Source organism: Octopus sinensis, linkage group LG5 (genome assembly GCF_006345805.1).
Source record: "Octopus sinensis linkage group LG5, ASM634580v1, whole genome shotgun sequence".
NCBI lineage: Eukaryota > Metazoa > Mollusca > Cephalopoda > Octopoda > Octopodidae > Octopus > Octopus sinensis.
The window spans coordinates 40,440,445-40,465,192 of NC_043001.1; the positions used below are offsets into that span (position 1 = coordinate 40,440,445).

General features: G+C 33.8%; 1 protein-coding gene across 5 annotated transcripts in view; it reads right to left on the reverse strand.

The window, feature by feature from the left end:
* Positions 1-729: 729 nt before the first annotated feature.
* LOC115211678 (nucleolar RNA helicase 2) overlaps positions 730-24,748 on the reverse strand; it is a 46,712-nt gene continuing 22,693 nt past the window's right edge. For 3 of the 5 annotated variants that reach the window (XM_029780324.2, XM_029780320.2, XM_029780321.2), the window contains exons 2-14: positions 16,872-16,998; positions 15,790-15,873; positions 13,233-13,252; positions 12,384-12,455; positions 10,402-10,519; positions 8,100-8,285; positions 7,324-7,472; positions 6,509-6,715; positions 4,793-5,017; positions 3,705-3,778; positions 2,713-2,872; positions 1,549-1,680; positions 730-1,366 (exon numbers count right to left, since the gene is read on the reverse strand). In XM_029780324.2, the coding sequence (XP_029636184.1) occupies positions 1,043-1,366; positions 1,549-1,680; positions 2,713-2,872; positions 3,705-3,778; positions 4,793-5,017; positions 6,509-6,715; positions 7,324-7,472; positions 8,100-8,285; positions 10,402-10,519; positions 12,384-12,455; positions 13,233-13,252; positions 15,790-15,873; positions 16,872-16,983 (1,863 nt within the window). In that variant the 5' untranslated portion in view covers positions 16,984-16,998 and the 3' untranslated portion in view covers positions 730-1,042. Of the gene's footprint in view, positions 1,367-1,548; positions 1,681-2,712; positions 2,873-3,704; positions 3,779-4,792; positions 5,018-6,508; positions 6,716-7,323; positions 7,473-8,099; positions 8,286-10,401; positions 10,520-12,383; positions 12,456-13,232; positions 13,253-15,789; positions 15,874-16,871; positions 16,999-21,777; positions 22,162-22,578; positions 22,792-24,748 lie in introns of those variants that run through there. The other 2 variants (XM_029780319.2, XM_029780323.2) reach the window with 2 other exon arrangements.

Consider the following 24,748-nt stretch of genomic DNA (forward strand, 5'->3'; position numbering starts at 1 on the left):
GCATGAAAAAAGTGGATGTTAGATAAACATGAAAACAAGGCAGACTATTCTTTAAAAAACAAAACAAAAAAAAAATGCTTGTGCAGAACTGATTCAGGATAAACAACAGGAACATGTTCATCAAAAGGATGTTTCAACACACACATTTAGCATATTGTGCTGGTCATTCTTTAAGTTTGTTGTTAAGGGCACTAAATCCATAGTTACCTATAAATATGCCATTTCAAAATAGGTTTACATTTGCAGAAATAGTATATTGCATTAGATGTCTTAACTTTCTTGTTAAAGGCTCACTAGAGACATGGATAGATCATAACTATTATCATAAAACTATGACTTATGATACATGCAAACTTTAGTAAAAATATTTCCAATCAATAGACTAGGCATTAAGAATTTCTGTGAGCACTGCGTAATTCTACCTAATCAAATACAGCTGTAGTAGACCATCATCATCATCATCGTTTAGCGTCTGTTTTCCATGCTAGCATGGGTTGGACGGTTCAACTAGGGTCTGTGAAGCCAGAAGGCTTCATCAGGCCCAGTCAGATCTGGCAGTGTTTCTACGGTTGGATGCCCTTCCTAACACCAACCACTCCGTGAGTGTAGTGGGTGCTTTTTACGTGCCACCCGCACAGATGTTCACAATTTATCAGCACTTTGATGACATTCACAGTCACAATATAGTCACACAATCACATCACAGAATAAATAAATAACAAGAAGAAGTTATGCTTAATGTTATATTACAGATTCACCTGAAAGAAGCAAAAAGATTTGTATGCTGTGATGGTGGAAATATTAGTGAAGACTAAAAAAAGAAACATTTTGGTACAGTTTAGCTGACAGCACATAACTCCACTTCTCTACAGCCCAGTTTTTTGGTCCAATATAACCATGAGGCAGTCAACCTATGTGTGTGTATGTGTGTATTATATATGTGTATACATATATGTGTATATATATATATATATCATTTTTTATGAAGTCAGTCTGTATATCTTTAGAAAACTTTCCTTTTAAAGTTTCTATTCATGAGTTGTTAGTCAAATCTGAAGCGTTTCTTGGGTGGACCTCCATGATTATCAAATCTATTATTTCTCCAGTCTGGTCTGCGGCCTCTGTTAAACCCACCACCGCCACCGCCTCTAGAGTTCCTGTCACGTCCCCAGCCACCTCCATAACCGCCGCCACCACCGCCTCCTCCTCCTCCACCTCCATAGCCTCGTCTTCCATTCCTCATTGCGTTGTTGTCTTCTATTAGTTCTGGCAGTTCAGTTGCTTTTTCTAATGATTCATGTTTTGAGTTTAACCATTTCATTTCCAAAAGCCGCACCATATCTGCTGGGACATCTAGGACACCACCCTAAAATACAAAAACAGAATTGTCAAGGAGTTTAAATTTGATCTATATATTATCTATACAGAATAAATAATTTAGCCATTATAGAAAAATAAACCAAAAAATCTAGCAATTAATATTTACTACAAGTATTACATATCAATAACGAATGTTAAAAATAGAGGTAAATTCTTACAAATACTCACTTTTTTGTCTTTTGTTAAACGAATTTCTCCGACTTTATAGGACATTTCTGGCACCTGTCGCTCCAAACAATTTAACAGATAGCCTGGGGAACGAATTTCTGTATTGGTTCGCAAAACAAAAGATACATAACCCTAAAATGTATAAAAAGAAATTAAACTAATAAAAAGACATCTCCAAAATCTGAACAATGGAACAAATACAAAAGCTATAATGTAATGTAACTATAAGAGTTCTATAATAGATGATTGTTAGCATGGCTCTCCAATACTATCCTTACTCAAGAAGTTGGATATACACAAAGGTAAAGAACTTATGGAATCTCAGGAAAACGGCGATGGCCTGCAACAAGCATTGTAGGATTGTTCTCTCGAATATAGAGAGCTTTACAGACTCATAAGTCTTCTCCACTCTACAACCTCAGTAACTTGCTTGCTCCTATTTCCTTCTTTATTACTTTTTAGCTAGTTCTCTTTCTTTTACTTTCTCCCACACTCATTTCTATCATTCTTCTTACTCACTCACATCCTTCCACAGCATGTAACACACCACCTACTTATTTATCTTCATACATTCCACCAGAGTCTATTCCCATCATCCCTTATACTTCAGCGTTTTGTCCTATCTAAGCAATAAACACTGATCAATATAACTATTATCGTTTTACACTTTCTAGCCTCTTCTACTGCTTTGCATTCATTACTCACACATATTTTGCTCTCCTCATTGGAGTGTCATGCAATTCTGGCAACACTATCTATGCACATCTTACTGCTGTCAAATCTGATCCTACTCCTCTATTCAATATATCTCCTAAGTAACAATGCTTTCACACCATTTCCAACATCCAACTCAACACTTCATACATACATTTATAATATAATTGCCGTATTGGTTAATAACTTTCACACTATTGCATTTATAATTAACTCCTCTAGCACATATTGTACATTTAATAAAGTGAACTTCTTGTTATCTTGGTTTAGAAAAAAAACATTTAGAAAAAGTGGGCTTCAATTTAAATCTTTTATCTTCAACCAACATAACTACTAGAAATATACTGTATACAAAGTGATCTGCTACATTTTACCAAACTGTCAAAACACTCACCATTCCTCCAAAACACAGACATATACACAATACAACAGAATTAAAGGATACTTTACCTCTTTAGCACTTAAAAGTGATCGAGAAATAATTTTTGTGCTTTTAGAAATAACTGCAAGTGCTGCGGCAAGAGCATTCTCAGCTCCTCGTTCCTCAATAAGAATATTGGCAGAGTCTCTAAAATAATCTAAAGTTTCATCAGGAACATTATCTAAAGATCTACAAAAGAAACAGAAAAACAATTAGTACCAATTTGCTTTTTTCAATTTATTGGGGAGAGGAGGAAGAGGATCAAGTCACTTAAGCTTTAAAATGATCAGTAATTACTTTGCCTACCATCATTACTTTCAGATTCAAAGGCATATTACTAAAGGCCAAAAGTAAAATAAATCTTCACTGAAAAGGTTGTGCATAGCTGGGTTCTTGAAACAATTTAATGGACTACATGAGGAATTAAATCAACCCATATTAAGAACTTGACATGGAATATTGACATTTCTAATATCTTGCCTCAAAAGTGAAATATCATAAACTGCACTAGGCTATCTTGGAGTAGACATCTTGATGAAATAGGTCATCTCTCAAGATATTGAAATTACTGAAATTCAACTTTATTAGACAAAAAGAGATTTCGGGTGTTAATAGTAAAAACGATATTTGAAGAGGAAGAAAATTATGTAAACTAGTGCAACAATGCCATATTGTAAAAGATCAGAGTTTTCAGCACCAACACAAAAATTAGGATGAGAATTTCTTCAAATTTACTTTTCTTTGGGTAAAACTTACTCAGAACAAGGGCAAGCAATCAGTCAAATTACAAGTTACAACAATTCCCAGGTAAAACAGGTATAGATTTTTTTTATTAAGATCAATACTTTGTTCTCTGTATGTGCTTATATATTCTACTGGAATTTTAATAGCTTTTCTACATTTTAAAGCTGAAACAGCTGTAAGCTAATGAAGTTGATTGCATATGTCCTGTTCCCTAGTCATTCAATAATAAATATACATATCAAACATAACCCTACAATAAAAAGATATTACACATTACCTTGCAGCATCTTTAGCATACGTTTTGATGATATCTACTGTGGTTGGTGGACCAATTCGCTTAAAATTGACACCCTATAAAAGAATGTTTTATTTAATAAAAGCAAAGTTGAAAATCTAACAATTACTCCAAATACATCATATAAGTGTATATCTATTTTAATCTACTTTATTTTTACTGGTTTCAATTACAGGAATGCAACCAGTGTGGGGTTTTAATTGATCCTACAGACCTCCATATATATCTCAGTCTGGTACATATTTCAGCAAATTGCTATGTTATAGAAAGGCAATTCAACACACTCTTCTTAACCCTTTTGTTACTGTATTTATTTTGAGATGCTCTGTTTCTTTCAATTACTTTAAATATAAGAAAGAATTTAGTAAAATAACTTAGTTATCATTCAGCTAGTATTAGGAACATAAATTGTGACTAAGGTTTGGTGGAAGATCTTAATTCAAAACTTATAAAAACAAGACATTTGTACTCAGAGCCAGAGCCAGTTTCAGCCAGGTTGGTAATGAAAGGTTTAAAGCAACCAAATATGCTTCCTGTTGCCAGTTCTTTCTCACTATATTCCACCGCTCTCCAGAGTTGCTAGATATACTCTTTATAGGGGACATGGCACAATGTCAATGTGAGGATGCATGGAGAAGCTCAAACAATATACACACATATAAACAAGCCTCAGCATAGTTTCAGCCAACGACATATGCTCAAGGTATAATGCAGTGAGGTCAAAGCTGAAACCATGTGGTTACAATTACAACTTGTTAACCACACAGCCACGCATGTGTGCGTGCACACATGCAAAGTCAACATGGTTTCCACCAACAAATTCCACTCAATGCATGGGTTAACCTGAGGTTTCAGTCAAAAGTACCTTTCCCAAGGTACTGTGCAGTAGCTTGAAACCCAAGACCAAAATAGTGGTATAGCAAACTTCTTAATTTTTTTTTTTTACTGACCTACCTATGGGTCAAGTAGTGGTGTTAAACAGATTAAAGGACTATGTCTATTCCATATATGAACTTTAATTTGATAACAATAAGAGAATAAAATGATATGCATAATATAAAATAACTCACAGCTCTTCGTTCAACTTGCATAAGGTCACTTTCTTGGCGCGGTGAATAAAATAAAACACTTATCCCTGAACGGCCAGCACGTCCTGTTCTTCCAGAGCGATGTATATAGGCATCTGTATCTTTTGGTGGACTACACTGCACAACTAAATCAACCTCCGGTATATCTAAGCCTCTTGCAGCAACATCAGTTGTTAGAAGAACTTTGTACTTACTATCGCGGAAGCTCTGAATATTAACACAAGTAGAAGGATAGATTCAGAAAAGGAGAAAAGCCACAAAAAAAAAAACAAAACAAAACTAAAGTATACAAATGAAAAATGTTGAATCACACACACACAAAACTAAATCCATATTATTCCTATGTATTTAATGCTATCTTCTGTACTAGTAGTAATATTTCTGAAATAACTGCAGCTGTCATCATAAATTTTATTTACATATACACCAATTTAACCAGTGAAACAGCACCCCCCCCCCCAGTACTAATAAGTACAAAATTCATATTGTATCTTAAGATAATTATTTCTAGATGTATTTAATTTAGGACTGCTATTCAGTGAAGAATTTAACCCTTTCGTTACTATATTTCTGACCAAAATATACCCCTTATGTGTTTCAATTAATTTCTAACATAATCATAAACTTAGTCTGGTTTCATTAAACAACTATAACTTTTTTTATTTATCAATATATTAATGTGATTTTTGGAAGATAATTTAATGAAATGTTCTAAACCAATTCTATACTATAATTTTTGTCACAAAGTGACTAATTGCAGGTAGATACAGGTAAATTCAACAAAATATAAATTATTAAATTTTTGTTCAAACATCGCTATAGAAAATGGGTTTTAGCTAATATTCAATTGGGATACAATAAAATTTTACTATAGAATTGTTATTCTGGGTAACTTTCTGATACCCATAATAATATTTATAGCAACATAAGCCTTAATTTCATTTAAGGTTGTGGGAAACCACAAACTATCCCTTCTTTCGCTTTGTTTACATTTAGCGTAACGGTTCGTTTCCGCTGTAATTTTCTGATACTCGGTTCGTTTCCGCTGTAATGATTTCAATAGGCTCATTCGAAAAAGTAAAAAGAAAATCTAAGGCTTTACTCTCCTGGAAAGATTGTGGCTTGGTCAGTTTCTTCAGAAAATCACTGAAAGAAACAGTTTTATCAATTTTCATTCCATTCAGGTGCCAATTCATTACTGTTTCATTTTCGGAAAATGAAACATGGGATTCATTATCAAATACCACGTGCTTTTTTTTTTTTCAGTCATAGAGTTAGATTTATCAAGGTCTTCAGTAGAAAAGCCTTCGAATTCTGACTCGTTGCTTGATATAATGAAATTTGTATCCATTTTTTGTCAGAATTACAAATTTTGAAAACAATAGGAACAAATTTTGGAAAAAAATCTCCCAAAATTCACGGAATTAAAATTACACTTTGATCCTTGTACAAAACTGCAGATGAACTGTTTACGAAGTATAATCACGTGTTTTCACGAATGTACTAAAGAGATTTGCTCTGATATTCTCATTTAAATATGAATAGGTAAATACAGGCGGCTTGGTAACGAAAGGGTTAAACAAATATTGCACAGAAATAAATAAAACTAATTAATGAGCAGTCTTTCATTAAGTTCAATGTAACCATTAATTATACTTAAAATTTAATCAAGATATAAAGTTTAAATAAATATCTTACCTTAAGGACAAGTTCTCTCTTATCTTGGGGAATGTCACCATGCAACACATGAGCATCTAACTTCATTGAAGCACTAACAGCAAGCTCATCAGCTTGCTTTTTTGTTTGACAGAACACAATGGCACGGCCATGATTACCACTGTACACTTGGATTATATCAGCAATAATACTGTTACGGTCTTGAATGCTACATTTGATAGCAAGGTGCTGGAAAGTAAAAATTATATTTTTTTAAAAGTCTGCATTTATAATCAATGTTATTTCAATAGCTTTGTGACAAAATCAAATAAGATCCATGCTCTAGTTTTGAAATGATTGAAAATTTAACCAACCTTTGTATTAACTGTTATAAATAATTAGTGTTTAAAATACAACGCAGCAAAAAAGTCTTATATAATACTGATAGAACTTTTACCCACTGAAATCACTTGCTTTCCTTTGTGCAATAAGATTTTGGTTGATGTTTCTATTTAAAAGTAAGCCTTCTTAGTACTGAAAAGTCTAAGACAGCAAAACAAAGCTGATTTTTTTAAAGTGCTAAAATTTTCTTTGACCACAAGTAACAGCTGAGTGAAAGCTTATAATGCTGCTAAAAGAAATACCATAGGATTACAAGACTAATATTGAACATGAATTTGGCAAAAGGTCAGAAATTTATGATACTTATGAGATTTTATAACACCCATGTAAATCTCCAGATTATGGTAAATTAGATGTAATATTAACAGCTAATCTATCCTGAACTGGAACCTAAACAAATATTTCTTTTAATAGCAGAGCAATTAAAATGTAAACTTTAGAGCTGCATAACATACCTGTACAGTTGTAGAAGTCTTTATTTGTTGCTGGCCAATCAAATCAACTTTCTTAACATCTTTTTTCATGTATTTTTGGGCAGTTCTATACACCCATGGCGGCAGAGTTGCAGAAAACAGTAACGTCTGTGGTTTATGTCCTTCATCCTCTGTGGAATTACAAAAAATAAATTGCTGAATGTACAGTTCAATCAGAATAACATTAGCTAAGTTACACATCAAAGAATTTATCTATTAAAAAACCCACATGATGCAAATAAGGAATTTACCATCCCTTATTCCTATGAATTATAAGAATGTAAGATGAACAGTAATATAATTCTAATTTGGTACATACCATCCTAAGAATACATGAAGTGAATGTCCATACATGCAAAGACACTAACCATAAAGTAGATAAACATTTAGCCACTCACACTTTCCACAGAATCCACACTATACAAATATGTGGGCATGTGTGCATGCACACACACTCTCACATAAAGAATCCACATCATGTCAGTCAGATATTCTCACCTTCTCATAAATATAAATAAAGAATTAGTAAACTAGGTAGAAAGGGTATGTCATTGATAAAGATGTGAATGGCAATGAAAAATGAGGGTCCACTGAAAGTTATTTTAATAAGGAAATATGTATTATTTGTATAGAAAAATGTGAACTACATATATTTAACTATGCTTTTACTTTTAGTAAATAGATTTTGTGTACCAAGTGTTACAATAAACTTGCTCTTATCATCAAATGGTTAATTTCAAAATTTCTACAGGTATTACCTTTGTCATAAGCAACCTTTAAAATTTCATCAACAGATTCAGCAAAGCCCATGTCCAACATCTGGTCAACTTCATCCAAAACGACATGTTTAGCTTTCTGCAAAGACATATTGCCTTTCTGGATGTGATCAAGAATACGACCTGGTGTGCCAACCAAGATGTCCAGGCCCTTCCACAATGCACGCTCTAAAAGAAATAAGAATCTTGTTGAATACATGAAATGATAGTATAGCAGAAAACAAGTCATTGATATAAAGATATAAATATCTGCTAATCTATGTAATGAATTGGCTAATTACACAGCTAAAATAAATTATTTTACCACATGCAACCCTCAGAATGTAAGGAATTGGGGATCACATGAAAATATTTATTGCATTTTATACAATTACTTATTTAAATCATCATCATCATCGTTTAACGTCCGTTCTCCATGCTAGCATGGGTTGGACGGTTCGACCGGGGATCTGGGAAGCCAGAAGGCTGCACCGGCACGGAAGCCAGTGGAGGCAGCGCTGGCATCGGCCACGAGTCGGATAGTGCCTTTTACGTACCACCAGACCAGGGATCCTGGCTGGTTCAATTCGGTTTCGATTGCCCCAACATGTCTTCGCAGGCAAAGAGGGTTGGCATGGGTGCCTGTCGTCGGATGAGGTTCTATATCGACTTCGCTTGCCTCAACAGGCCTTTGTGTCCAAGGGAGGAAAGGCATTCATAAGTGGGCTGGGCTCACTTGTCCTGCTTGGTCTTCTCACGTACAGAATATTTCCAAAGGTCTCGGTCGCTGGTCATTTTCTCAGTGAGGCCTAAAGTTCTCTTGCACACCACAACTGATGCTTCTTAGGTACAACATTTCTCTCAAGGTGCTAACGCTCTGTCGAGTATGTACACTGACATTACACATCCATCGGAGCATACTGGCTTCATTCCTCACGAGCTTACACATGTCCTCAGCAGTCACGGCCCATGTTTCACTACCATGTAGCATGGCTGTTCGTACACACGCATCATACAGTCTGCCTTTTACTCTGAGCGAGAGGCCTTTAGTCACCAGCAGAGGTAAGAGCTCCCCTAAACTTTGCCCAGGCTATTCTTATTCTAGCAGTTACACTTTCAGCGCACCCACCCACCCCACTACATGACTTGGTCACCTAGATAACGGAAGCTATCAACTACTTCTAGTTTTTCCCCCTGGAAAGTGACGGAAGTTGTTTTCTGCAGATTTTCGGAGGTTAATGCTCCCGAGCATCTGCCACATACAAAAACTATCTTCCCAGTTAGCCTACCTTTGACATTGCTGCACCTCTTATGTGTCCATAGCTTATATTACTGAAATAAGTATTACTTATTAATGCTTCATTAAGAATACTATTGTTAATAATCAATGAGCTTTATAAATTGCTCACAAGCTACAAATAAAATCAGTCCTAACAAAATTAATTTGTAACTGTATACACCAAATCAGTAATGTCACAATAGAATTCTATAAATGTACACACAAAAATATATATTTTATTATTGAAGGCATACTGCTTAGTGAAGGCTATGGGTTCAATTCCAGGACCAGATGGTACATTGTGCTTTTGCAAGGCCACTCCATTCATGTTCCAGTCTATTCAGCCAACATTGAGTATTACCAAGTGCTTGTGTAGGCAGGTCTTCTTTCAAAGTGTCACCCCCTTGATATTCTATTGGGTGGGGTGGGTGGGGGCAATGTTTGCTCACAGCTACAGAGCAACAAACGAAAGCATATACATACTACTGAGCCATACTAGCCTGTAAGTAACAGCCATAGATTTTCTGGCTGCCTTTCTTTGCATTAAACTTTATTTTGCATGATGAGCCACCTAAACATACATATGTCGATTTCTGTATACTACATTCCACCTACGCACCTCCACACATGCGTATGTATCTGTATGTATATATAAATGACTTATGAAATTCACTTTGCAAATTCATGATTTCTACTGCATGTAAGTGTAAGTTAATTTCTACATTAGCATGAAAGTGTAGGTCAGGGTGACTAATATTTTGAATGTAACTGCTAGATGGAAAGAATAGGGAAGCCTGCAGGTGAGGTGTGTACCCAAGTACCTTTCTCAGCTTGTTTTTACATTGCCATAAGTCTTTTGTAGATAATAAATCTTGTAACTCAGTGGTTTTGTTGTGCGAAGACTGATAGAAAAAAAAACTCCACAAAAAACCCTTTCTGGTGGGGAAAGGGAATACAACCAATGCCAAAACAGATGACAATACATGTGTATGCATGCACCTTACATTATTAACCAACATTACTAACCTTGTGGTTCATATGGTACTCCACCATAAAAGCAAAAGGCAGAAAGCTCTCCACAGACTTTTAAGAAATCTTCATATACCTGTTTAGCCAACTCTCGAGTCGGGAGTAAGACTAATACCTAGAAAACATGAGAATTGAAATAAAAAAATTTTTAAATAAAATTCAGAAAATATATGCAAAACATCATATAAAGAATAATAATTATTCAACATACCTTTCACTATTATGTGTTTCAATTAAATTCTAAAATAATTGTGAAATTTAGACTGGTTTTGTAAAACACAATTTTTGTTGAAATATGACTATCTCTCTCTAGATAAATGCAGTTTGTCTGTGCGTTTTCTGTGTGTCTGTTTTCCTCGTACCCTCAACTCTGACCACGGCTTTCAACCGATTCTGATGAAACTTGACACACACATAGCCCAATGTCATAATTCAAAACTAACGCAGCGAAAATTTTGAAATTTCCCCAGTTCTGAAAAAAATCGATAAATCGACATGGGGTCGAGAATCAGAACCCAAACCACAGACCGTCTAGGGGACGCAACTCCACCTTTTTTAACTCTCAAAAAATTTACCATCATTTTTTTTCCATTTTTTTGCTATTTTTTGGCTATAACTCTCTAAAAATGCTTTATAGTTATTTCCCTTACAAACCTGAGCAACGCCGGGCGATACTGCTAGTATATAATAATAAACAGATATAGCAGTTATTTTATAATAAGCGCAGAAAAAAGAACTGTGCACATTGATTGATCTCCAATGTCATAGAGAACACTTGAAAGGAAATATACTAATGTAAATAGTCAATAAATTTTGAGTGATTTCTGAAGATTTAACAATTAGGTGTAGTTAGTTTCAAAAATATTGGATGAGAAATACTTTCAAATGCTTCCTTTTATTTTATTTTTAATCAATTTATCATCACTTCCACTACCACAGCCTGTTATTTTAACAAAGAGCCTCTCCCTAAGAGTGAAAAGCAGATCTATGATACCTGCGTGCATACATGGGCTACAACTACAGAGGACATGCAAAGGCTTGAAAGAATGAAACTAGCACACTCCACTGGATGGGTAATGTCAGTATGCATTTACAACAGAGTGAAGGGCATCCAGCTGTAGAAACTCTGCCAGATCAGATTGGAGTCTGGTGCAGCCATCTGGTTCGCCAGACCTCAGTCAAATCGTCCAACCCATGCTAGCATGGAAAGTGGACATTAAACGATGATGTAAATGATTTAAGATAAAAATTAGGTAAGAGGCATCAGTTGTAGTGTGCAAGAGAGAAGACTGCACTGGTATGGTTCATGTAAAGCATATGAATGAGAACAGTTGTTTAGAGATACCAATATCTAATTGTGGAAGGAACCTGTGGAAGAGGCAGACACAGGAAGACATGGAATGAAGTAATGAGAGGATCTTCAGACGTTGGGCCCCACAGAGGATATAACAAGAGACCAAGACTTCAAGCAGTTTGTTTGAGAAGATACATCAAACTAAGTAAGACTGTGGCTGTCCATACATGCAGGTATGTCTTATACGTCCTATTCTCAAAAAGGGGTCCTTGTCCTGGGGGCTTAGTACATGCTGCTGTCACAGAAAAAGTACTCATGCTGGTGTCACAGAAAAAGTACTCGTGCTGGTGTCACAGAAAAAGTACTCGTGCTGGTGTCACAGAAAAAGTACTCGTGCTAGTACCACATAAAAGTGCTCATGTTGGTGCCACTTAAAAAGCATTCAGTACATTCTGTGAAGTGGTTGGCATTAGGAATGATGAGGGGAAACTATCAAAAAATCCTAAACAACTGGCAATAGTTTACAGCTTGTTTACAAAATGAAATTCTGTTATCACTAATGTAATATCATGATTCTCATCAATATTTTGATTTAAATACAAACAGAAATCTTAGGTAGTTTTGAAAACGTAAGAATTATGTAGAATTATTACAGGTGTGTCATAAAGCATAATTATTTTCTTACCCTAGGCATTCGACCTTCTTTTGTTTTCTTTTTTTTAATCAGTTTTTCTACCAGTGGCAAAACAAAGGAAAGCTGAAATAAAACAAAGCAGTTAACATCTATTTATAAAGAGATAATTAAGGTACAATTTGTTTAACTGTCCCTAAACAAAATTTTAATATGTTGCTGATTAAATAAGAGGAATACTTAAAATTTGTTTTCTAAACAACACCTATATAAATTCCATTAACAATGGTTGAGAAGTTACATTCAAAATATAAATAAATCATAATCTTTCCACAAACCACCGCTTTTGCGTCACTCAAAAGAGTTAAGTTAAAGGACATTTAAATAGTAGTAATACCAATTCCAAAGAACATTTCTCCCATGAACAAGAATGTTTAGTCTCAGTTCAGCACCGATGAAGCAGGTTTAGTGCTGAAAAGAATTCCTGTCATGATATGACATCTTTTTTTCAAGCAATGTACTATATCATCCAATATGTTCTTCCTCTTTTAAATAAAGTTGTATGTAAGAATGTCTATAATGGAGGTAGATTTAGTGGAGGATTATTAGGTTCAGACATGGTTGATCCATTAATCTCAATAGATTTACCTCCAAAGACCATATAACTAATAAACAATTACTTTCACCTTCAGTCATTCTGTAACACACACCAAAATCATTTTAAGTCATTCACTTCTATCTAAACTTTAATGTGGATGAAGATGGTCCAAGTAACTTTTTTGAATGAAAAGTGGTTTTCTTAACTTTGTAAGTGTAGATGCAAAAGTCAAAATATACCAACAATTTTCATTCACAGTTATGAATGAATGAAAATCAAAGAAATCATCAAATGAGCAAACTTACTGTTTTTCCAGTGCCAGTTCCTGAAGACAGAAAAATGTTAAAATAAATTACAAAGAAACAGATGACAAAGAATGTAATAAATAATTTAGTGTCTTTTGTTTAAACTTTCAAGTATATTAGTAAATACTAAAATAATCGTGAATTAACATTTTTGTTTATCAACATTTAAAGGTGGTGCTTGGATCAACTTAGCAAAAGATACTTAAATTTATGGTGGATTTTATGATTCAGGATTCTAATTACAGGTAAATACAGGTGAATGTAATATTTATACTTTTGTTTAAATATCACTATGAAATACAAATTTTAATCAAAATTCAACTGGAACAAATGACAGAATTGTAATATCTGACATGAAAGAACCATGCAGGGATTGGATTTTCAATTGAACTCGATAGCATATAAAACAACTCCACATAACTTGACATACACACTTTGTGAGGTTGCCTAGGATATACACAGGCACCTCAGACACTCCTCATTATACTGTTTCGTGTGTGCAGCAGACACTACTACTCATGAGTAAGATCCCCAAACAGTTTAAATCATTAAAAACTGGACAAAGCATGTCTACTAAATACTAGATTAGGTATTTCAACACATCACTTGATATTATTTGATTTCTAGAAATAAATCTTTCAAAAATGGTGCCTATTTACTTTTGAAATGTCTGTGTATAGCCAAAACATTTATCTCGCCTTATAATCTTCCTTCCTTACCTAGACAGGTTTTATTGGCATATAAAACAATTATCTTTATAGAGTATGAAACAAGTGGCTTTAAAAAAAAATCACACGTAGGTCAGTAAGCTAGAAACAATATATTAATGGGAAAAAGGAAGAATGCTGGATTTTACACTAACATTTGCAAATTCATTATTTGTCTTCCTTATTCCTTTGTTTATATTTTGCAAAGCAATTAGCCTCCAGAGTTATCTGGAATATTTGAATTTCTAAATTTGGCACTCTTTTCAAAAAAGGATAAAGCACTGTAAAAATACTAAGGTTTAAATAGGACTACCATAAAATCTAGAGAACATTTCCATAAGATTGTGAGGTAACGTGTAGTAAGTGTTTACATAGTGAAATTATATTACTGTTTACAACAGGCATGAATGCAGACATGGTGTTTTGGCATCTTGGGCAAGTAGCCGTGATTCAATCTTAGCCTTATTCGTGGAATTTGGTTGATAAAACTGCGTGGAAGCCCACTGGAGGACCATTACTGTTCTTGGGGGTAGACTTTATCATGTAGCACAACACCTTCAACTGGTCATTAGCAGCCTTTAGTGAAATATATTTTATTCCAACCATTCAAAACCGGGTCTCTGATATGAGGATAACTCACTTCCACAAGTTTCAAAGGACCTGATAAGGGTCACAAGTGCTGCACTTCTTTGATTAACCCTTTTGTTACCAAACCGCCCCAAAAAAATTTTGGTTAATGTGACCAAACCGACCAAACCCGCCCATATTTACCTATTCATATTTAAATGAGAATATCAGAGCAAATCTCTTTAGTACATTCGTGAAAACACGTGATTATACTTTGTAAACAGTTCATCTACAGTTTTGTACAAAGATCGAAGTGTAATTTTAATTCCGTGAATTTTGGGAGATTTTTTCCCAAAATTTGTTCCTATTGTGTTTTCAAAATTTGTAATTCTGACAAAAAATGGATACGAATTTCATTATATCAAGCAGCGAGTCAGAATTCGAAGGCTTTTCTACTGAAGACCTTGATAAATCTAACTCTATGACTGAAAAAAAAAAAAGCACGTGGTATTTGATAATGAATCTGATGTTTCATTTTCCGAAAGTGAAAACAGTGAATCAGAGAGCTCCGACAGCGATAAAGAAAATGAATTGGCACCTGAATGGAGTGAAAATTTAAAAACTGTTTCTTTCGGTGATTTTTCTGAAGAAACTGGACCAAGCCACAGACTTTCCCAGGAGAGTAAAGTCTTAGACTATTTCTTTTTACTTTTTCGAATGAGCCTATTTGAAATCATTACGGCAGAAATGAACCGTTACACTAAATGTAAACAAAGCGAAAGAAGGGATAGTTTGTGGTTTCCCACAACCTTAAATGAAATTAAGACTATTTTGCCATAAATATTATTATGGGTATCAGAAAGTTACCCAGAATAACAAATTCTATCGTAAAATTTTGTTGTATACCCAATTGAATATTAGCTAATAACCCATTTTCTATAGCGATGTTTGAACAAAATTTTAATAATTTTATATTTTGTTGAATTTACCTGTATCTACCTGCAATTAGAGTCACTTTGTGACAAAAATTATAGTATAGAATTGGTTGAGAACATTTCATTAAATTATCTTCCAAAAATCACATTAATATATTGATAAATAAAAAAAGTTATAGTTGTTTAATGAAACCAGACTAAATTTATGATTATGTTAGAAATTAATTGAAACACATAAGGGGTGTATTTTGGTCAGAAATATAGTAACGAAAGGGTTAAGCAATAGACAAAAACATAGATTGCATTATGAAACCAACACCATAAAGAACTGAAGGGAACAGGACTTACGTGCTTGAGCAATAACATCGTGGCCATCATAGACATAATCAAAAGTTTGTGATTGAATTGGAAAAAGATAATTGATATCATTGGCTGCAAAAAATTAAATGACAATAAGATAATGAAACAGTGCTGAAATATGAAAGATTAATTTAAATAATTTAGATAATGCATATCAATGCTGGTCTTCAGTATTACACTGACTAAAATAACAGCAACTAAAGTGAAAAGTTGTAAGGATAACAGACCTCACAAAGTCTTTATATGGTAAACTGTACAGTACAACAATCTTTATAGCCAGTCATTAATGAAATATAAGCCCACACCAATAATGGTAGCCGTAAGTGAAGAATGTAATTTATGGATGAACTTATGGCAAGATGTAGTAACACATATCTGATTTGCAACAGGAAAGCAATGTATCTGGTTTTCTCTTTTGTAATACAGTGACATGATCCTAGCTATTACTGACAGCAAGCATGAGTTCTTGTATCGATGAATCTGCCTTCTGACAATTTCATGTGAACCATGGTTGGTTTTGACTAGTTAGCACTTCATATTACTTCACATGCACAATTCAGTTTATATTAGATGCCATACTAGTGGATTTTTTCTCTTTATTCTCATATATTCCACATTAACTGACTCAACAGATCTTTGGTCCAAATTGCATACCTATTGAATCAGGTTAGTTCTGATTACACAATTTTAACTATTTATATTTCACATTTATACAGCACTGTGTATAGCTATGTTTTGAAGAGAAGAAACTATGAAATGGTCAACTGTTGAAGACTGAGTATATCTTGTAAGTAAATAAAATAAATAGAAAGGGGAGCAGGAATTAAATACATTGCGTAAGCCCTGCATACAGAGAGATAAAAATCTTAATAGAATATATATATACAATACATTCCATCTATTCTATATACTATACCAACATAAATTCAACTTACTGAACCAATCAAGTTTTAGGGGAAATATTTATTTGAATATATACTATCAGAATTGAAATTGTCATATTGACTTTATTAGCAGAGAAAATTAGTACAATAAAAAAGAGTTTTAGCTGAAGAAAGAAAAAACAATACCTTTCAATTTTTGAATAGAGGTGTCAGAAATACGGAAATTGCCAAAAGCACCAATTTCCACCTGGGGATCAACTTTGTCACTATCAGATGCACTAGACGCATTTCCATTCATATTGGTTTTGTTTTCCTGTCAGTAAAAAAAGAAAGAAAACTGAAATTTTCTAATGAAGAAACAAGTGTTCAAACAAAATGCTATCTGATTGTGTATTTAATTTCTCTTGATATGGCTTGGGAAAGGATGAAACTGACAAATTGATTTACTTGAAGATATACCAAAGTATTTTTAGCATATTTTAGTCTTACCTAAAATGACAAAAAATTACAACTGATCTACTTTGTCTCATTCAACTTAGTCAAAAATACTTGTATGCTCCTAACTTTTTATCATATTTCTAATTAAGTACTGAATTGGTCAAAAAGTCCATTCAGCTTTTTTATGGGAAAATAAAACCAGTTTTAAACACAAAGTGATTTATTCAGTCAATGATATAATTACTGTTTCATTCCAGTATCTTCTGCCATCTTGTGGGCAGATCTATTATTTTCCGTCTTTACAGTAAAAAAACACATCCAGGTGAAAATCTCAAGGTTCAATTTTGGGCCAATGTTTAGGGTGTGGCAAAACCTAGTGAAGCCCCAGTAACTTCTACCACACCTGTGGTGATGAAAGACACTGGCCTTATAATTAGCAAGTGCTGGAAGCTTTTGGTGAATCACTCCATTTAATTTGTTCAGCTGGTCACAGCACACATCTAAACTGATGGTCCTGTCCATGAAAAGCTCGTGCAAGACATTTTTCCAATCCCAAATTGAAAATACAAACTTCAAATGAAATCTTGCTCTGACGGTTGTTTGTGGTGATTCAACACACTTCCCCTATGATTTGTTTGCATTTCACATTGTTACAGATGACTCTTTTTGCATCTCCGACCACCATTCTCCTCAAAAAAAAAAAAAAAAAGAACGTTTTCTTTACATTTCTGTAACGAATCAGACTGAAATCTGCTGGGTGAAGTCAGTCTCGTTCGATGTGAGAGACCCAAAGACTGAGTCTGCTGACCTAAGTTGATGTAGATGGTTTACAACACTCAATTTGGATATCCTGGTTGTATAATGGGGATTAATGCTGCTGTTAATCTCAGCTACAGGGTGCATCTGGAACCAAAAAACTTGATAACTATTTCTGGCACACACATTCCGTAAGAACATCCTCTCCATATACAGTACATATCATCCTGCAGGTTTCTGTCACTTTCTTGCCTTTTTTAAAATAAAACAGTTTAGTTTTCCATTTTCAGGGTAATCCCAAGCACACAAAAATGCAACCTTTCTCATAGCAGCAAGTCTGCAAACTGTGTTTAAGTGTCAAGTAGCTAATGCACAAGGGACAGACTGAAGTTAGCTACTCATTAGAGTGCTTGGAGTTTAGTGCCAACAAAAACTGAACTTTTTGGCTAACTGAATACTTTTCAACTAATTTTAAAAGCCAGTGTTTATAATCAACAAAATCATGAAAGGCAGTTTTGATTAAAAACATACCTTTAAACTGAGCTGGTTGGTATTAAAAGGGTAAGATCATTTTACTAAATCCTACCAAATTCTTTATTTTCAAAATGAGTTCAAGCAGTAACAAAAGGGCTAAATGAATCCATCCCATTCCTTAACTAATACAGAATTAAAATGCAGTATGTAAAAACTAAAACCATGTAAAATTCCGCAATATTCTATATTGATAAATGAAATTGCTTTCCAACACAAGATAGTTAATTTAAATGATCTAGTGAAAACTTACAGTTAATAATTACTATATTCAAGTACCATTAAAATAAATTGTTGCAAACTATTTTAATTGACACTATTTAGGTGGTGGTTCAATAGCAAAACTTTTTTTTTAGTTACTCCTTGGTAAAATTACTTTTTATTTAAAGGAATAATTTTCATTAAAAGTATAAACTAAAAAGACATTGTAAATATCAAAAAGTAACGTACTATTTATTATAGAGAAGTTAAGTATTCTATTGGTTGGGTTGCCACAGGACTGCAGCCATGCTTGGGCACCGCTTTCAAAGGTCTTAGTCAATCATATCGACCCAGTACATATTTTACCGATCTGATTATCGGAAGGGACGTAATTCGACGCACCATTTTACAGCAATATAGACAAACCGATGGTTTCGAAATTCACTACCAAATCTATCAAAGCCTTACTCAAGTCAAAGTTACAGATAACACTTGCACTAGGCGCCGCACAATAGAATCGATTCCGGAACCATGTAGTATGAAAACTTCTGAATTGCATGGCAATGTATGTTATATAATTTTAAAACTTCTCAAATGAAATCAATAAAACCAATGAAACACGGGATTAGACTTAATACCACAATCTTAAAATATATTTTTATTCTTTTATTTGTTTCAGTCATTTGACTGCGGCCATGCTGGGGCACCGCCTTTAGTCGAACAAATCGACACCTGGACTTATTCTTTGTAAGCCTAGTACTTATTCTATCGGATTCTTTTGCCGAACTGCTAATTTACGGGGACGTAAACACAACATCGGTTGTGAAGCGATGGAGGGGGACACAAACACAAAGACATATATATATGGGGAGAATTCACACAAAGAAAGACGAAGATAGGTGGTGTAGACAACAAAAAGATGTATCAGTTTAACCCTCGAGAAGTGAAAAAGTCTAACGTTTCGAGCCTACGCTCTTCCACAGAAAGGAACACAAAGAAACGGAGAGAAAATAAAGAATGTATAGTGGCTAGCGATCTATCATGGCGAAAACTATATATATATATATAGATAGATAGATAGATATATACACACACATACATACACGACGGGCTTCTTGCAGTTTTCGTCTACCAAATCCACTCACAAGGCTTTGGTCGGCCCGAGGCTATATTAGAAGACACTTGCCCAAGGTGCCATGCAGTGGGACTGAGCCCAGCACACAGCTACTCCTGCGCCTATATAGTTGGAGCTATTTCTAATAACGATTACAATCTAATTTCCAAAATTACAAATATCTTAAATAGCTACTAATACTGAGGTCGTAGCAGTCGGATATCAAAAGAAAATAATTGTTAGAAGATAAACATTGCAAATTTTATTTTATGAGAAAATAACCGTTAGAAGATAGATAGACAGACATTGCAGATTTTACATTACTGTATAATAACAATAATCGAAAATTGATCTATCAACAGAAATTGAGATTGAATTTCCTAAGAAATTGTATTCCAAAATACATATATATATATATATATATGCTACGTTATTTTAAATCCAACCAAATTAAAAGAAAAAATTAAGGACGATATCTTGGAAACTTGAAATATTATAATAGTACATTATATTTGGCACTGTGCCAATACTACCATTTGACAAAGTACAGCATTTATATATCGTTTGCAACAAAGAAACTATTTTTAAAAGTGCATTTCTGTAGACATCCACGTGTCTAGTACAATGAAGGAGGAAACTTGATTTGAATAGATTACAGGAATCGAAGATATCTTTAATATTGAATAAAGTTACTGGAGATAACTACAGACATGAATTCTAAGTAAAACAGTGAATAAACGTTATGCACTTCATATTCTGAATATCATAGACTGAGAGGAACGGGCGACTTAGTTGCAGTAATGGCGGAAAAGGGATGGACGAACGACAGTCGACCAAGATAGCACTGAAATTTATTTTTTAAGCAGTAAAAGGGAAAATAGATAAATATGTGTTGTTGGTCATGCAACGGAACATGACATGAAAAATAAAAATTTATCTTTAACATGTGCCCATAAACTAATCGATCATGGATATACTATTAAGTAGTATTATCAAATTGGAATTCATATAAGTTTCAATTAGTGGACTGAGGTGAAAGCACTTTTCTTTTCCTGAAGTTAGAATTATAATATCGCCCCATGCTTTTGTATGTATGTATGTGTGTGGTTTTCTAACGAGATAGAGAGCAGGGAGTTCTCGATGTACTTTACAAATTTATAAATATAGATATTCATTATAGCTTATCTCCGTGAATGTTCAGTTTCTCTGCGAAATGTGTGTGTGTAAATATATATATATATAATATATATATATATATACATACATACATACACATACATATAATATGCAACAGAGTAAAAAGTATAATACAATCGATATAAAGTTAATGTGAGTAAAAGCAACGTTCGTATTGATTAACGAAAAGCTTTCACGACAAACTAGAGCTAAACAAACCATCAGCCATGACCCAGTTAGCAGCACTTCCTAAGTTACAAGTATTCTGTTAGATACTAAAATGCAACCAACAACGACACGTTCGTAACGAGCTTAAAATAACAATCTTAATAAGCATTAAAAATGCTGAGCTTGAGATGAAAACCCCCAAATGAAATTAATTACAAAATAAAATTATACTAGTTTTTCAGACCTCAAATTGCCTTTTAGATCAAAATTGTATTTTGTTAAACGTTACTGTATTAAAATATAACTGAAAATATTTCGTAATTGTACTCGTTTGGCGAGTGACTTGATCTGACACAATGAGTAACGAAATAATTATTTTATGGAAGAGCCAGTCATTTTAACAAATTTAAGAACATAGAAACTTATTTCGAATATTTCTTAATAGCAAGGACCCAAAATTTCGCCGCACACTGGTGACCAAGTGGTCACTGACCGAATGCTACTAGATACGTACAACACTAAGCCAGAAAATAAAGTACAGTTCACCTAAATGTCCAAGTTAATAAGTCAATCAAGAAACCGTAATTACATATACAAGCTGGAGACATATGTCATATTAGGAAGTTCATAATCAACGAACGGAATCGCGTTTATTTTCTTATACAGATCTGAAAAATAATCTTAAGTTGATGTATAATAATTACTTACTTTAAAAGTTGCCATGCTTTATATATCCAACGATAGAGTTAAGGTATTCTTTAATTATCAAACAATAAATGTAAATTAATCCATTATTAGATGAACGCAATTGACAAATGGGCGCGAATATATTCAATTTTAATGTGTGTCCGGACAAGGATATAAACAAAATTAGTCTTCCAATCGCATTGAGAATTCACGCGTGCGCCCGAGTGTGACTCGATCGCTATAAAACAGTCGGGAAATTTTTCACATTGCTAACGTAATAAGTGTGTCAAATATATCTGTGATACCTGTGTGGATGTATACATGTGAACAAGTGGTTATCAATTCTGGATATATAAATATTCTACTTGCGACAGTACAAAATCGTAATATGCACAAAGCGAATGGTTACGACATAGAAAAATCACTTAAGCTGGAAATCGGAAAACAATGCCATAAATTTAATATGATATTGTTTCTGTGCACGTGTCCATATCTTCCATCAAAATATATTTAATCAAGGACAAAACAGACTTGGAATAATAGAAACATATAAATTGAAATTTTTAAAATTCAATATTCGTTTATGATTATAATAAATACATAAATGAATTTTAAACCGGATTATTAACGTAAGAGAGCTCCACAAAGACTTGCATATATGTTAAAAATCTTCGTTATATTTTCATTCTTAAAATTTTTTTTTTTTTTTTAGTGATTGAAACCTGGTATCTCTTTCATACTAAATATAAGCGAAATATACATTTGAATATGGGGTGAGTGAAACACTCGATATAATATTTAAAAGATTAAAACAAAACTGACGTTTTTCTTGAGTTTCTCTTTCGGATCATCACTAGATTTCGCAGTCATCCTTTTGATTTAACGATTTTCAATCTTCTCCCGCCTTTGAGAATTCGATTTTACAATATTCAGAAATAGCTGGTAATGCCGAGAATTTCAAATAAATAAACTCGACTAAACACGTCACTGAACTTGGTTCGCGTACCCAATCAGATAAGCACGTGTGGGAAGCTGACGCCTCAGGAAATATGAAAACGTCACATCCGTTCAACCTGCTTTCCTTCCATGTGACACGTTAGCTCTTATATAATTTTAACTACTAATTGAAATTAATTTCACCACGTTCCACTTTGTGGCTCGCATCTAATATAAACCATCGTTTCGGTAATCAATGAGCAAGTTATTTATTTCTTCTGTGGTCGCTAGACACAGCATCCAAATCTTCCTCAAGCCACACAAGTCTCATCACATAAAGGACACATCATATTGATATAGTAGTCCTAAACATACCAATAAAAAAGACGGGGTGGTCACGACTGTAATACCTTAAATCATCATGTCTGCTTAATGATGAGCTAAGCTATCCCTTCAAAGAAGAACTGTTCGAAACGTCACCCCATTCTTACAGCCTGCTAGAAATACCAGCCAAATATCTTTTAAGTCGCATCTTACCGTCTGAAGAAGGATGGATGTATTGGATAACACAGTTCTGAGGAAATACTACTTGGGGGAAAAAAGACGAACGGCTTCAGAGCCACTAGTCATAGAACCACTCAATCACGGTTGATTTTGGAATGGACAACACACGAAACTATATTACTACCAAGTCGATATCGGCGTGGTTGCTTCACCGGGTTTAGAAATAGCAGCAAAATAGTTTTCGAATTATACGCGACAAGGTAAAAATAACAGGTGGAGTTCTGATCGAAGTACATCATAAATTTTTTTGAGGCTAATGCAGTTTCGCATCTCCTTGTAAAATGAATTTTTTTGAAAAACTTTTTTTCGGATTCCTACGTTTTAGACATGCAAATCGAAATTAAATACAGACAAAAACATTAAAGGAAAAAGAATTTGCGTTTTACTTTTGTTTACCTTAATTAACAGTAAGTAATATTTTAATGTAAATTAAATATACAACATGGAAAGACTTCTGCCCGTCCCAACTTTTCAAAAAAATGCATTTTTCAAGGAGAGGTGCGAAACTGCATTAGCCCCCATTTTTCTTTTTAAGAATTTTCAGAAAATCTTACGATTATGCAAGAACTCCACCTCAAAATACAAGCATCAATTCGATATTGTAGCTTTTACAGACACTGAAATACTGAAAACAGGAGGGGCGGAGCGCATTTGCACAAGCATCTACTCTTAGATTCCTCAACATTACTGGTATATATATATATCAATTTTAGATTCTATATTTATTAGGTTGATTATCCTTTTCCGAAAATGTATTTCGGAAGGCTAAGTCTAAGCTTGTATTATTGTAGAATATTTATGTGGAGATGTAAACATGGCTGTGGTTAAAAAGTTCACTTCGCAAATACGCGATTCCGGGTTCGATTCCAACGATTACTACAGAAACTCTACGTACGTTTAGTTGTCGAATATGCACGTGAATATAGAAACTACACGCTACATTATTTTATACAAGTGACTACTAGGATTAAATGAACTTAGTTGTTATTTACAGTTTATGGTATATTCTACAGGGATAAACAAAACAGCACACTTTTAGATGTTTTGGAGAAAGTATCTACTTTTATATTTTTGTACAGTAGTTTCTATGTGATCCCTTCCATATCATAGCGGAGGTAGCTATATATATATATATATATATATACATACATACACACGTACTTCACACAACTATATTGGTTAAAACGACCGATTTTTGGTAAGCGTAGTAAATGCCAATATAGATCGTTAAAATAAAAATCTCCATTTTTCTAAAAGTTATGAGGAAACAAAGTTGGACGAGGTATGTCATAATTCTTGTGGTTTGACATCGATCGATCAATGACTAAAAAAGCTTCAAGTACAAATGATAAACCCCACTCAAAAAAATTTATGTTCTATTTCGTCGTTGTTGACAAATTATCATAAATATAAATTACAAAATTTTACATGAGATTAAGTATAGAAGAAATTATCCTTTCAGATACTTCACGTGACTTTATTTCTTAAAAGT